Source organism: Lagenorhynchus albirostris, chromosome 5 (genome assembly GCF_949774975.1).
Source record: "Lagenorhynchus albirostris chromosome 5, mLagAlb1.1, whole genome shotgun sequence".
Classification (NCBI taxonomy): Eukaryota; Metazoa; Chordata; class Mammalia; order Artiodactyla; family Delphinidae; genus Lagenorhynchus; species Lagenorhynchus albirostris.
Window position 1 is genome coordinate 127,420,602 of NC_083099.1, and position 15,899 is coordinate 127,436,500.

Below are 15,899 nucleotides of genomic sequence, written 5' to 3' on the forward strand. Positions count from 1 at the left end.
ACTAGCGTTGAAGTATCTCCTTGGTATTTCACCTGGGCCTGTTCAAGGTTGGATTGAGAATAAATTCCATCTGGGTTAAAGTTGAAAATATAAATTTATATTTTTGCTCTCAAACCTGTAAAATTACCAAATGACAGATTAAATAAATATCATCACCAACGATTTTGTTTTTGTTTACATGATATCATTGATTTAATTTGGGTTGAATTGGCTAATTTATTTGCCCAAGCAATGCCTTGACTACTTTGGAATTTAAAAGACACTAGTTTTGTAACAAAACAAAACAAAATAAAACCAAAAAATCACTTATTGTTCCCAGGAAAACTATGGAGTGAAGAAAGAAAACGTTTGTTACCAAGGGTCCAGAAACTACATATGTGAGACTAAAAATGTATTCTTCCATAATAACTTCAGTTATAGGAAGGGAAACTAATGTTTCAAAACTGAATGGTTCATCCTCAGAATTCTAGGGAATATTTTTCTGAACTACCCTAGAAGCTGACTTTAGTATTTAAAATCTCTAGGTAGTTCTAAAATGTCCCTTGATGAGGAGCAGATAATCTCTCATAGGGAGTTTTCTTTTTTTTTAATTTGGTTAATGTCACCTTTATCATGCTTTTACACAAGCACCAAGTTCAATGTTATATAAGTAGTAATAACCAGAGTTTCAGGCTTCAGTAAATATAAGGCCTAATAAATACAAACTAAGTGAGGTTCATTGCTTTTGCTACTTAATAAGTGTTTAGCTTAAAACAGTCACCTTTTTTTCCCTGATATAAGACCTTGCATGTATTTGTTGATGACAAGTAAAAGTTAGCTTCATGAGAAGATCAAATTTAGATGGTTAATAAGCCCACACTGGAACAGGGACATTGCTTTCTCAGACAGAGTAAGAGTTTTTCTTATAATATATTGTTTTTAATAAAGAATCATCCCCTACATTAACTATTCCAATATTCATTACAAAGGAAAACATAATAAAACTTATCTTGTCAGATTAAGAAGCTCCTGAATCAACCTTTGGAAGACAGAGTGGTGCTTCTGAATAAACAGATTATATTAGGTAGGGCAATGCCAGCAGGCAAACTTAATTATGCTTTCTCCTAGCATGTGATAGTATTTCCCATGAATTATTGTGAGCAAACACTTGGGACTGCAACCAATAGTGTAATTTTTAAGGTAGTCATATGGCGTGGTAGTTCTTTTGCTTTGCTGTTGTGCTTAATGCCTAGTTTAATCATAGTTTTATCATTTTCCTTAGTTTGATCCAACTCATATTTGATTTTGTAACCTTATCAAGAATAAATTCCTAGCTAATCAGTAAAGCACAGAAAGAAAGTTGGGGAAACACAGCTTATGGTTTGGCCTGTGCAAATGAGAAGCACCCTCTTTGTGTAGACAGATAGAGGTTTGGAACTTGTATATATTTTCTTGTGTTGTCTCTCTGTGTGAGGTAGGCAAGCCAGATCCATCTCCTAGCCTCAGGTTTCCCATGTATAAAAATGGAAAAATTGTAGTTAGGAAGAAGTTTATCTAAGGTAATATAAAATATTATAACAATGTTTTATGCATAAAAATATTCCTGAAAGTTTTCATTGTAAATCTAGATTATGTGAATAGAAAACTGATTATTTGAAATTTCATTGATTAACCTTCCTATAAAACAGATTTTCATATCTCATGCTTGTTTAAAACATAGCAGAGACCAACAATAAAGCAAGCCACTGTGTTTATAATAGAAGTAATGAAAGTATACAGAGTTTCCATATTTTAGGATAAGAAAATCTGTTTTGTAGCCAAAGTTTGATATGACACTAGAAGCAGGTGGGGCTATTTTGAGAAGAAGTCTACCAAAATCAAGGAATTCTTCCTCTGAAATGATCGCACAGAATTTATCTGGATCCACCTGATTGTGCTTCTAGACCAAGGCTTCTACTAAAATATCACAGAAAAGTAAAATGCCTTTGTCAGTTAGCTTAGTAGTCTGATGTGTGAGACACACCTTTCCACTACTTTTGATATGTAATCAATGTGAAGTCACCAGAAATATCTTCTAACCAAGTTTCATTCCATGACATTTCTGACATTTACTGTTTAAAATATGACCAAAATAATATGATGATTGCTTTCTGAACTACAAATGCCATTTCCTCTATAAAAAGCCCCCTTTATGGGCAGATAATCTGTGACAAGCTTGATTTTTCTAGGTAATTTCTCAACCTGACAACCTTGCCATATCTAATCTATTTTTTTCCCCAATGTATAGGGCTGGAATCAATCTGAATAATTAGGTCTTCTCACATCAAATAAGATGTTCTAACTCTTTTTTTTAAATAAATGTATTTATTTATTTATTTTTGGCTGCACTGGGTTTTTGTTCCTTTGTGCGGGCTTTCTCTAGTTGTGGTGAGCAGGGGCTACTCTTCGTTGTGGTGCGCGGGCTTCTCCTTGCGGTGGCTTCTCTTGTTGTGGAGCACGGGCTCTAGGCGCACGGGCTTCAGTAGTTGTGGATGCGGGCTCAGTAGTTGTGGCTCGTGGGCTCTAGAGTGCAGGCTCAGCAGTTGCGGTGCACGGGCTTAGTTGTTCCACGGCATGTGGGATCTTCCTGGACCAGGGCTCGAACCTGTGTCTCCTGAATTGGCAGGCGGATTCTTAACCACTGTGCCACCAGGGAAGTCCCAGAGTTTCTAACTTTAATGAAGGATAATTTCATTTATTTAAATTTTAATTTTATTTAATTCTTAAATAAGCAGTATATTCACATGGTTCAATATTCTAAAGGCATAAGAGAATAATCGTTGAAAATTCTCTCTTCACCCTTGTCCCTCAGCCACCCAGTTTCATTTTCTGGAAACAAGAATGATACTAGTTCTTTGGGTATTCTTCCAGAGAGATTCTATGCTGAATCTACAAGAATATACATCTATAGATATACATATACTGTATGCTGGGAACCCTCTAATGAGCTGTGTAGAATGTGACTCAGAGTTGCCCGATTTCCCATGTGGTGTTAACATCCTCCTACTTCTACATTGTGCACGCATCAGAATCGCTGAGTGGGTTTCCCGAAGGTGTCCCAGGCAGTAGCAGCAGAGAAGCCCTAGGGCAGAAAGTGATAAGTGGGTGGCACACCTGAGGAGAGGGGCTGGGAGGCTACCTGAGGTCGTCCCTGAGCAGCAGCTTGCAGTAAAACAGTTGAACCAAGAGGACAGGGGAAAAGGCACTAAAGATATCCAACACACAGACCATTTCTGTATGAGTATGCACAGCCCGTCACACTTAGAGAGAGGTCAAGAAACAGGTGATACTGAGATTCTAGCATGGATTCAATTTTAATATATTCCTGTAATTCTAGAAAGAGACTCATCTGGTGAATTTTCACTCCATGGCCTACTAGGCTTTCCTCGTAGGCTTGTGTGTGGCAAAATATACACAACATAAAATTTAACATTTTTTTAAAAAAATTCAAGACACACACACACATACACACATATAATCACAGGTCATTAGTGAATAATTGGTGCAGATCTATTTTAGAAATTCAGAAGATCTATTTCTGTGGACCAGTAAACAGTGGTAGTAACACAACAGATCCCAAGAATGAGATTTCCTGAGAAAGAAGAAAAAAAGAAACATAAGTTCTTGTTATTTCTTTTTTGTTAAATTGAAGTATAGTTGATTTACAATGTTGTGTTAGTTTCAGTTGTACAGCAAAGTGATTCAGTTACACATACATGTGTATCTACTTTTTTTCAGATTCTTTTCCCTTATAGGCTATTAAAAAATATTGAGTATTGTTACCTGTGCTATACAGTAGGTCCTTGTTGTTTATCTATTATATACATAGTACTGTGAATATGTTTATCCCAAACTCCTAATTTATGCCGCCCCTTCCCCCTTTGGTAACCCTAAATTTGTTTTCTACATTTTCTGTTTACCATATTAACCGTTTTTAAGTGTACAATTCAATAGCATTAAGTACATTCACATTGTTGTGCAACCTCATAAGCTTTTGTAGAAGAAATGCATGGTAGAAATTTTCAAATGTTTGCTTATGTTGAAAGTTGCCGTTTCATGCCTGACTTTTCACTTAGACCCCTGCTGTATCAAAAGATTTTGAAGTCTTTCTGTGAATTTGTCTTCCGCAGGTCCATAGAATGAAAATCACTAAAAGGTGGTGTCATGTCTGGATTTCTAGAACTCCAGCAATGGCTGAAAATTTCCAGGAGCAAAAATAATTTGAAATGGCCATTATTTTACTCATTGTTTTGAGAAGTGCCAAATTTTGAAGTATCAAACAACCCATTCAAAGAATATTATTAGAAAACTTCATTATAACTTTTATATTCAATGCTTAAGGCAGTGTTTCTCGACTTTGGCACTATTGACATTTCGGGTCAGATAATTGTTTGTTGTGAGGCTATAGGATGGTTAGCAGTGTTCCTGGCCTCTACCTGCTAAATGCTGGTAGCCCCCTCCCCCAGTTGTGACAACCAAAAATGTCCCCAGAAATCGCCAAATGTCCTGGTGGGCGGGGGATGGAAAAAATGCCCACATTTTAGAACCACTGGCTTAAGGGAGTACATGTAGGGAAATCCTGATTTAGGGCATCATTTCTAGAGCTAGTCTCAATGCCAGTTGCATGAATCAAAGATACAGAGGGCTGCAGCATGGGTAAAATATGGAAATAATTTATACCAGTTGCTAAATAGGTGCTTTTCTGAGTCCTCCAAATTCTCCCACTCTGCACTTTCTCCTCCACAGGACACATTTCCCACCTCCCCACTATGCAGAAACTCAAGGATTAAAACTGGCATAACCAGAGGACTCCAGGATCAGCCTTATCTATTATTAAATTGTATTATCTATGATTATTTATTAATTTTTATTACTTATATTTATTTTATTGGCACTCTTTTCATATAAATTAGAAGAAACTAGACTGATCACAACTCTCTATTCACAGTTGAGTCCTTGAACAGAAAGTCAGTTTACTCCCTTTATTTTGTTGTCTTGACAGACAAATACTGTATGTTTCCCTGTTCTACGCATCATCCCTCCTCAAAAATGATTGATCTCTCTTTATCACTGAACGCATGTTAAACCATATTCTGGCTGAAGTTTCATTTTAAGATGGGCTTGAATACCCAGAGAGAAATTGCTACACAAACTTACAATGTGAAAATCGCTCCAGCTGAGAAGATAACAAAAGCTTTGTCAACTTGCTCATAATAGAGTCAATGATAGTGCTTGGAATTCATCTTCACGATACCATCAATAAGTCATTTATTGACAAGACTCTCGTGCTGCAGCACATATTTAGAGACACTGACAAACATATTTATTCAGTAGTTACCATGGATCTCAGCCTACACTCTTATTTGCAGGATTATTGAGCATTTAACTATTGTCTTGTGTTTTCCTTGGCTTTCAGAGAATTCTGTTTTGTTTGAATCTGAAAATATCCACTTCTGCTTCTGCCTTACATTAAGAATTATTGACCAATTTTCTGAAACTCCATATATTAAAACTCCTTAAAATATGTGAAAACAAATTTTTATATTAATTTGTATCTAGTTAGAATTTTAAATTACTATTGTTTCCTGATTATAAAAATCAGTGGGCTATTCATCCTGAAAGTAAAAAAAAAGAAAAGAAAGAAAAAAATAGTACTACCCTTTCATCTAACAATCCAAAGATAACAATTTTTCATCTTTTTGTATATATTCTTCTGGACTTTATGTACATATAGTATTTTTGTTAAAAGCAAAATGGCAGCACACTAAATCTTCCTTTTTTTGCCTAATACAATGTAGACATAAAATAGCTTTACATGATTCACTTGTGGTAGTTGTAGAGTATTTCCTGTGTGAATGATCGTCATGCATTTAGCCTTGATTCATAATTATATTGATATTATTTTATGTTTATAGTCAACATTGCTATTATGATTCTCATGTATACATCCTTTGTGTATTTGTCCAATTATTTCTTTTCGATCATTTCCTCAGAGTGAAAACATGAAATCAAAAGATATGACGTGGGGCTTCCCTGGTGGCGCAGTGGTTGAGAGTCTGCCTGCCGATGCAGGGGACACGGATTCGTGCCCCAGTCCGGGAGGATCCCACATGCCATGGAGCGGCTGGGCCCGTGAGCCATGGCCACTGAGCCTGCGCGTCCGGAGCCTGTGCTCCGCAATGGGAGAGGCCACAACAGTGAGAGGCCCGTGTCAAAAAAAAAAAACATATGATGTGGATAGACCTAGAGAGTGTCATACAGAGTGAAGTCAGAAAGAGTAAAACAAATATCATATATTAACCCTTATATGTGGAATCTAGAAAAATGGTATAGATGATCTTATTTGCAAAGCAGAAATAGAGACACAAATGTAGAGAACAAATGTATGGATACAAAGGGGGAAAGGGGTGGGGTGGGAGGAATTGGGAGATTGGGATTGGCATATACACTATTGATACTGTGTATAAAATAGACAACTCATGAGGGCATACAGTATAGCACAGGGAACTCTACTTGATGCACTGTGGTGACCTAAATGGGAAGGAAATCCAAAAAAGAGGGGATATATGTATATGAATAGATGATTCATTTTGCTGTACAGTAGAAATACAAATTGTAAAGCAACTATACTCCAATAAAAATTAATTAGAAAAAAAAGATATGCACCTTTGGCATTTTGGTGTATGTTGCCAAAGTGCTGTCCAGAATTTGCCAAACTGCTGTCCAGTTTACATTCTCATAGGGTATGAGTGTACCTGTACCCCACATCTTTACTAGACACATATCTTTGAAAATAGTTTTTATCAATGCATTTTGAAGACCACCAAAATTTTAGTCTTGTAACAGTTTAGTTCAACTGTGGAAGTTTGTGATTGTGTCTACTTAAGCAATGACCATAAAATTCAACATCTTCCCAGGTGAAATCAGTCCAACCCATAGTAGAAGGTAGTCAGGGAGTCCAGAGAGAGAGATGAGACTGAATTATATGTCTGGTTGTTGAGAAATATGATCAGTTTACCATATGAGACTAGTGTCAACTTTTTCACTTACCTGACTTTGGCTTAAGTTTCTCCCTTAGAAATTCTGATAGAAAGCAGTGATGGTATTTAAGGTATTGCATTATTTTTATCACATTCAGTGACAGAGAAAAACCTTAGCCTCATTTTATAGTGCTGCTTCTGATGGAGTTATTTTTGAATTCTTTTTCTCCACATGCTTCTTAGATGCCAGAGCTCAAGTGAAACACAGTTTGGTTCTGGGTTTGATGTGAGATGGTTTCCAGAAACCAGGCCTACAGCTCTCATTTAAAATGACTCCGGCTGGGCCTAGAGCGTTCTCCTCCGGTGGAATCACACCCAGCCTAGGGTTGGATCTGGGATCTGGGCCAAGTGACAGCTAATGACACACTGGACTTTAATTTTTGTGTCTTAGGCAGCTCCTTCTTGTGGGAGAGTCCATCCCTTGTGACTTTCTCTCCTTCTACCCCCTTCCCTGATTCTCCTACAAAGCCCAGAGGACAAAGCCCATTTGCTTGCAGAACTTGTCTTATGAGTGGACTCCCTGTAACTTTTTTTGGGGGGCGGGTGTGAGTAATGGGGAAAGAAATGAAAACTTATTAAACAACTACGATATTCTAGCACCATATGGAACTTGTGCTTTCACCCTCAGAAAAACACCGTGAGATAGTGTATTGGTCAGTGTTCTCCAGAAAACAGAACCATAGGTTGTATGTCTGTGTGTATATAGATACAATTTATACATTTTAGAGCTTTTTAAACTCCTCACCCTCTTCCCCTCTTTCCTAATTTCTAAGGAAATTAGAATATTCTATTTTTGATCAGCTACATCTTAAGAAATTGAGTGCTTTGGTAATTTCAATATTCAGTTCAGTTAATTTTTATTCTGTATGTACCAAAAAGCTTGTGCATTCCTTGTGCATTCCTTCATGCCACTCAGAAATAGAAAATGAGAAATTTAAAAAGTCAGAAATAAAATAGCATTACTTCCTTAGAATATAATCATTCAACCCCTAAATCGTCATGTTTTGGCTCTGAGTTGGGAGGCGGCATCATTATTTCAGAAAAAAGAAGTTTGATGGCAGAGATAGCAGTTTTCTTTAAAATGTCCACATTTATCTTCTCTCGTTTGATTCATCTTGTAAGAATAGCTTTGAGAGAAAGCTGGAAGATGTCATGAATTATTGACTCAAGGAAAATGTTAATCTTATAATGAAAAACACGGTAGCTATTTCCAAATTTGAGGTCCTCCTTTGAATGTTTTATGTAGGTAAGGGATTAAAATCTGGTAATTGACATGGGTAACATTTGCTTGGTTTGTAAATTTTATTTTGTAATGGACTAATTGGGGGATGAAAAAAATGATTTATATTATAAATATATGATGGATTCTCTGGATTTAGACATCACCTCCATATCCATTTGCTATTATCCATGCTTAAATGAGCATCACACACACACACATCAAATTACTCATCATAGGAAATGTAGACTATGAAATATTCATAGCAATAAACTAAAATTTTCTACTTTCAGAAGTATACACACTTCTTAAATTCATTTTAGAGAGGAAGTACAGTAAAATAATATTTCCCATTCTTACTTCATATCTGCCCAAAGCATGCATAAAAGATATTAAATACACTTCATAAATTACAATACCTTTAGGAAGTAAAAGGCCCTATGTTACATGCCAGTTCTGTCAGAAAAAAAAATTGGTAAAACTGTCCATAAGAACATTTACAAAAACCAAGGACTTACCCGTCCTCATACTTCTAATTATCTGATACAACCCTTCTTGTACACACCCACCAGCCAAAAAAGAATGAAATTGGCTGTGTATTTTTGTGTACTATAGAGATAATAAACATCAGGAAGTATAGGCAGAACCACACGAAGAACCAGATTTTCCAGTCCAGGAAACTACAAACGGGGCAACAGAACATTTCAGAGGGATAGACCTACAGCCTTTTAAAAATGAAAATGAACTTTTCACACCTCATCTTGCGCTGGGAAGTTTTATTTCTGGATGTGCCTCTGGTGGATAGGCTAAGAAGGGCTGGATAGAGCTTGACCAATATTCTCCAGGCATTAGGGGACATTTTGGGGTCGAAAAAATTTCAGGGAACCATAACTCCCCACTTTGAAGTACTCCTAATTTTATTCCAGTACCACCTGTCTATAAGCTACTCCCAACTGCTACCCAACAACCCAGCTCTGCTCCCCGCCCCCTCAAGATCCACAGCAGTGACCCCATTCCCAAAATTTTCTTTGTCTTCTACAGTCTACAAATATCCATTAAGGATGTGCTAAAGGAAGGGCTGTCCTGATAAAGGAAACCATGCTACGATGGGACAGATAACCATGGCCCAATTCCAAACGGTCTCAGGCTGGGTATTTCCATATTTGCCTTAACCCACATATATCTTTATTTCACAGCTCTTCCTCACACTTTCCTGTTAAACGTTGAAATCTGAAGAGCAATATACAAGTGTTAAATATTACAGCGAACGTATATCATACCATTTTGCCATTTGAATTAAACACTCACACTCTAGTAACCTTATATGCCTCAGAGTCTTCCAGTGACTTCCCATTTCACGCAGAATGAAATCCAGAATCTTTAGCATGGCTGACAAGGCTTTCCCCTATCTGTTCTGATACTCATGTAACCTCATCTCCTTTTTGTTCCTTCTGTTCCGGCCACAGTGGCCTCCTGGCTCTGCCACACATGGGTTGAGTGTTCTCCCATCCCAGACTCTTAGCTTTTGCTGTTCCCTTTTCCTGGTACACGCTTGCCCTAGATATTTGCAATCCTCAATCCCTCACTACTTTACATTTTCTACTTAAATGGCATTGAATCAAGGGTCCCCTGATCTTCCTACCAGAAAAAAAACCTTTTGCTACCCAACTCTGTCCTCTCTTCTTTGACCTTGCTTATTTTCTTCAGAGCTTTTCCACAGTTGACACACTATTTACTTATTTATTTATGTATTTATTTATTCTGTCCTTTTCCCCCATTATAATGAAGCTCCAGGGAGTTTTTGTTCCCTGCTAAATCCCCAGCACCTAGAGTTGTGACTGTCACATAGTAGGTGGTACAGTCAACGTCTGTTGAACGAATGAAGGCCTATCAGTAAAGGTAGGCCTAGATAGCAGTACTTGTCTCTTCCTTGTTTACTGAATTGTTGATTTGTCTCTTTATAAAGGGCTTTAAAGAATATAGACTATTTTTTAGAGCAGTTTTAGGTTCACAGCAAAATCAAGGGGGAGGTACTGAGATTTCCCATATATTCCCAGCCCCTAGACAAGCACAGCCTCTCCCACTATCAAAATCCCACACCAAAATGGTACATTTTTTGCTTCTGTTGACACATCATTGTCACTCAGAGTCCGTACGTTACCTTAGGGTTCACTCTTGATGTTGTATATTTATGGGCTTTGACAAATGTATAATGACATGTAACCACCATTATGGTATCATAGAGTATTTCACTGCCCTAAAAGTCCTCTGTGTTCTGCCTGTTCTTCCTTCCCTGCCACTTAACCCTTGCCAATCACTGATCCTTTTACTGTCACCCTAGTTTTGTTGTTTCCAGAATACCCTATAATTGAAGTCATCAATAGGTAGCCTTTTCTGATTGGCTTGTACAAAGGGCTTTTTACAACTGTGAAGTAGTTAAGCCTTGCTAAAAACTAACCCACCAACCAACTGACAAGCAAACAAATCATAGATAGATATAACATATAGGCTTAATAAACAAAACTAAATGAAAACAGTCAGTGTTGGTCACATTAAAACAATAAAAAAAGAACTCTCAGACAAATGTTTAGAAGACAAATGTTTTTAAGGAAGAATCTTTAGATGACATGAGCTATGAGCCTGGTTATAGCTAAAGCACATACACAGCTATATTTTGCCTATTAGTGGTCCTATCCGCCTTATGCTCAGAAGAAAATCGCTTCGCTGGTGTGAGCTGCCAGCATGCTGCTTCCCCTGTATACACTCACTTAAGTCACTTCTCCTTCTGCTTCATCCTTCCCACCTTTGAGATAATGGGGTCGAGCTTAATGACTTCTAAGGTTGCATCTTGGACTGATATGTCTTCACAGCACTTCCTACAATTGGATCCGATAAATGGATTTTGTAGTGACTGGTATTTTTCATATACAGTAAGCAGAGATTGCTGTAATCTCTGTAAGTCAAGGGACCTTGTGCATTTTCTTCATTGCCATCAACCCAGCATTTAGTGCCTGACATAAAAGATGTTTGCAATTAAAGAAAAAATCTATTGATTGAAAAAAATACCCAAATGCATGAATGAATAAGTGAATGAAAGTAATTCTAAAGAGGGTGTCCACAAATGTTCCAGGCTTACTTTTGGTAACTTGCTGGAAAGAGGTTATCATATCCTTCCTTTGAAATATACCAACTTTATTTTATTTTTAAACCTAGGTCTGGAGATGTCATTAGATCAATTGACCCATTTAGTAATTTTCTGTTTTGTTCTCCTTTTATAAGTAGAAAAGTGGCCTCTAATATTTTAATTTCAATCGTCTCTCACAGTTACAGGACCTGATTTATTTAAATCCAGACCCCCAGGACATATAAAAAGCCAATGTTTTTATTTCCAAAGACATACCTTAAGCCTGGTGTCATGAAAACCATGCTTCCTGGTTGGATTTTCCCCTAATGAATGGAGTCCATAAAAGAAAGGACTTATGTTCAACATCAATTATTCATACTCCAACAACTTACACTTATACAAGTTACCACTCGCCTCTTCACCAACAGTAAAACGCAGCAGCTTCATTCTGAACAGAATACAGTTTTCTGTCAGGCAGAAGTATATTCTGACTTGAACAATGGATATTTGCATCCATCACTGGGAGGCTGGAACACATGTCCATGACTTGGGTGAAACATAGCTGTCGAAGCAAAACTTCACCCAGAGAGACCAAAACACTACTTGAGCTATTTTTGCTATTTAACCATCTGTCTTTGAAGTTTGAAGAAGAGAATGAAGGTAGAAGATTTATTAATAATCCCTTGTTCCTCAGACCAGCACAGTCAGTGGAGCAATTCACTGCTAACGGCATGTCTTGGGGTCATTAACTATCTGAAACCTTTCTAAATTAATGATACTTCATGTAATTGTGCATTTTTACCTTTTGGGTTTACTCTGAGGTGCTTGAGGAAACAAAATCTGGGGAAAAATGTTGGCCCCTGTGGCCTTTGGGGTGGGAAAATTCTTTGTTTTACAGGATTGTCTTTTGTGCTACACTAAATGCCAGTAGCATCTCCTTAGGTGTTGTGTCAACTCAAATGCTACCATGTTGTTCCAGAGACCCCCTGGGCCTGGGTTGCGGTGGTAATGATGTCAGCTATAAGCCTGACCTTAGATTAAGCGCATACACAGCTACATTTTGCCCTTTATTGGTCCTGTGAGCCCTTATGTGTAGATTAAGATCTCATCTACTTCATCTAGCTAAGAGTTGTGAGCCTCTGGCCTGCTGTTTCCTCTTCCACCAGACCTCACTATGAATCGTGCCCCTTAGGGGAGGCAGTATAGAAAAGGAGTAGAGAGGGAGGGAGATAATTTCCTGAGATGATCCCTTGAAATTTGAGAATTTAGGGCTTACGCCTAACTTTACTCTTCTCATATGAGAGCATTTGGGCAACTACAGTCTATACCCTAGTTTGTTGTTTTGTAAAAGACATTCAATAGTGAATTCAATATATACTTTCTTTTGAATGCCTATACTGCCCCAGGCATTTTACTAGGGGGCCACATATAGAGTTATGCATCCAGCAGACATGCCCCTGGTCTCAGGGAGCTTACATTCTAGTGGAGAAAGGGGACAGAATTGAAACAAATAAACAAACAACATTTAATTACATTTTGGAATAAGTGATATGAAGGCATCACACAGGAAATAGTGATGCAGAGTAATGGTAAGGGGTAGTTGGAGACTTACTTGGACCAGGCTGTCAGGGAAGCCTTATCTGATGGTTTGGTATTTAAACTGAGATCTGAACAATGAGAAAAACCGGGATCAGCATGTGCAAAGGCCCTGAGGTTGGAAAGAGAATGGAAATAACAACCTGAACCAACAGCTGTGTAGAGAAGTGGCATTGTGCAGTGGATAAGAGCAAGGACTTTGGGATCCTATTAGTTGCCACCAACAAGTTGGCTCATCACCAGTGACTTTGAATATGTCTCTTCTCTTTTCTGTGTCTGTTTCCTCACCTAAGAAATAAAGCTGTTACATAAAAATATTCCTATGGTGCCTTATAGCTCTGAGTCTATGCAATTCTTTTTATTGGCTTTTTCATTCTTGAGAGCTGCCACATAGTAATTTATTAGTCCCTCAAAGGACAGAAAGCTAAAAATGATCTTAAAGATCATTTAGTCTAACACCTTCATTTTGTTTTTAAGACAATAGTGGCCCTGGAGAATTCTTCACTGTCCTGAAGCTAGTTAGTGGTAGAGCTGAGACTGGAACCCAGATCTCCTGCCTGCTTTCACAAATAAATATATGATGAAACCTAGAGCAGTTGAGAAGAGACTCTTGTCTATTTTAATATATTAAATGACTCATGTGTAGATTTGTTGTTATTTTTGTTTAAGAATGAGTGTTTCAGTCAGGGCAAGAAACTAATGGCACACTCAAACAGGGTAATTTGAAGAGAGTTTAGTGAAATGCATAAGTAAGTGTAGGGAAGCAACAAGGGATAATGCAGGACACCTGGGCTAGTATCAGAGGGGACGCTTTATTAGCCCTAGTCCTGAATGGGCCAGAGGAGGGAGCTAACAGAAATAGCTGTTTGGACAAGGCATCCCATGGGAATTGAGACTTTTGTTTGAGAGATACAGCCCTATGATATTCTGAGTGGGCTCCTTGTTGACCAGACTCAACCAGAAGCCTAGCAGGCAAGGAAGCTCATTGATGCAGTCATGCAGTGTATACTCCTGGGGCAGAGATAGAGGGGAGAGGGGTAGAGACTGGATCCAGAGGGGCAAGGGGGAAGGTAGGCAGTACAGAAAGGTTTAATGCAAAAGGTTCTTTTACCTTTTGTTTCTATTCAATACTTTGTTCATCCAACACTAAAGATACCCAAAAGGTACCTTTTCTTTTTTTTTAAATTCATTTATTTGGCTATGCTGGGTCTTAGTTGCAGCACGTGGGGTCTTTGTTGCTGCACGCAGGATCTTTGTTGCGGCATGTACCATACATTTGCTCAAAAATCATTATTCGACGAAAAGACCTTTGCATTTGGCCCTTATTTTGGTTTCTACTGATATATCTTTAAGAACTTGTCTACAGATATCCAAAATGATAGTCAATTCATATAAAAAATTGAAATAAATAATGAGTCCATCTAAATAGTTTGATAAAATTATTCCCTCAATTCATTTGAATTCAGCCAAACAATAGTTTCAGGTAAGTGCTACTTGTTGGCCACTTATTCTTTCCTGGGAGAAATGGGCTAGTCATTGACATCATAGGATTTTGTAAGTAGTGCAGAAGGCAGTTGCCCATGTTGAGCTTAAACTGTTCACTCCGACATGTCCGAAGGACTGAGTGGTAGAGTGTGTCCACGAAGAGTTTACTTCCATGAGAGATTATGAAGTCTCCTGGGTAAGGTTCATCTTAAAGGAGGAAAGAGCCAGAGTTATATTCCCCAAAAATGTCTCAGTCTTCAGAGGAGAGTGGAATGTTTTTTAATAATAATATCACTGTGTCTATCACTAGAATTTGTCTAAAATTTATCCTTTCCTTATTGATCCATGTCTAAGTTTGAGGGAGAGGAGAAGATGTGAGGTCAAAACTGAAAGATCTATTTTCATAAAATAACCCCTGAGATATTGGGAACATGAAATATTGCTGCTTTGAGCCTAAAGTCTTCAGTAAAAGAAAAAGAAGTGTTTTCCCATTTATCTCATAGTGCAACATTTTCTTGGCTTGTTGAGGGAGGGAGAGAACAGAGGAAATTCTAGCATACTGGATTCTCTACGCTTTTAGTGGCCCAGGCCACTAAAGTTAGACACTAGAGTTAGTGTCCTAACTCTAATGGCACCTGAGGCCAATAGCTTTCAACAACATCTGGAGGTGGACACAGCCCCTGGGGTTATTCTTCATGATAGCCACTGCAATAGTGGGCAGTGATACTGCGACATAGCAGCTCCTGGAAGGAATCCTGGTGTCTGGGCACAGCAAACCAATTCACAGATCTTAACAGGGGTTGTCAGCAGCATGGCAGTGCCACATGACCTTCATGTAATCTAGTGGTTGGCAAATGTCTAGCCAATTACATCTGTAAAAGGAAGCTGGAGAAAAAGAAACTGGGAGATGCAACCTGTTAACTGAAAGGCCATAAGAAATAACCTCTGGGGACTCCCAAATATAATTATAAGTTGTACTTTGCAGGAGTGTGGAAGTCCTACAGTAGCAAATGAGGCCCAAGATGGAGAAATATCATTTATTAGATTAGTATGGCCTGGAGAAGCACAGACTTCATAAATATTTTAATTTTGACATTCATGTATAGACAGCTGTGTGCTGGGCAAAACTTGTTGTATTTTTTGATTGGTATAGAACTCTGCTGTTTATGCAGAATTATCTGGAAGCCTACTATTGCCTTTTTCTCATTTAAAAATCCTTCCCTCACTAGTCTAACATATTATTAATGTCCTTTAATATTTTCTTGCTTATATGTATTTTTTCTTTTAAAATTCTGTAGACCTCTCGAGTTTCTAAAAAAAATGCACAACAGAAAACCAACAACCAATTCCATAACAATATGAGATGTGTACAATGTAGACACCAATTTTTATAGTTTTTATTCATTCTTACCAATAT

At 37.8% G+C, this 15,899-nt stretch overlaps 1 protein-coding gene across 1 annotated transcript in view; it reads right to left on the reverse strand.

Annotated features, from left to right (window-relative positions):
* Positions 1-2,365: 2,365 nt before the first annotated feature.
* Positions 2,366-15,899, reverse strand: part of CYYR1 (cysteine and tyrosine rich 1) — a 123,532-nt gene continuing 109,998 nt past the window's right edge. The window contains exon 4 of the mRNA XM_060150796.1: positions 2,366-3,610. Within this exon, the coding sequence (XP_060006779.1) occupies positions 3,534-3,610 (77 nt within the window). The 3' untranslated portion in view covers positions 2,366-3,533. The remainder of the gene's footprint in view (positions 3,611-15,899) is intronic.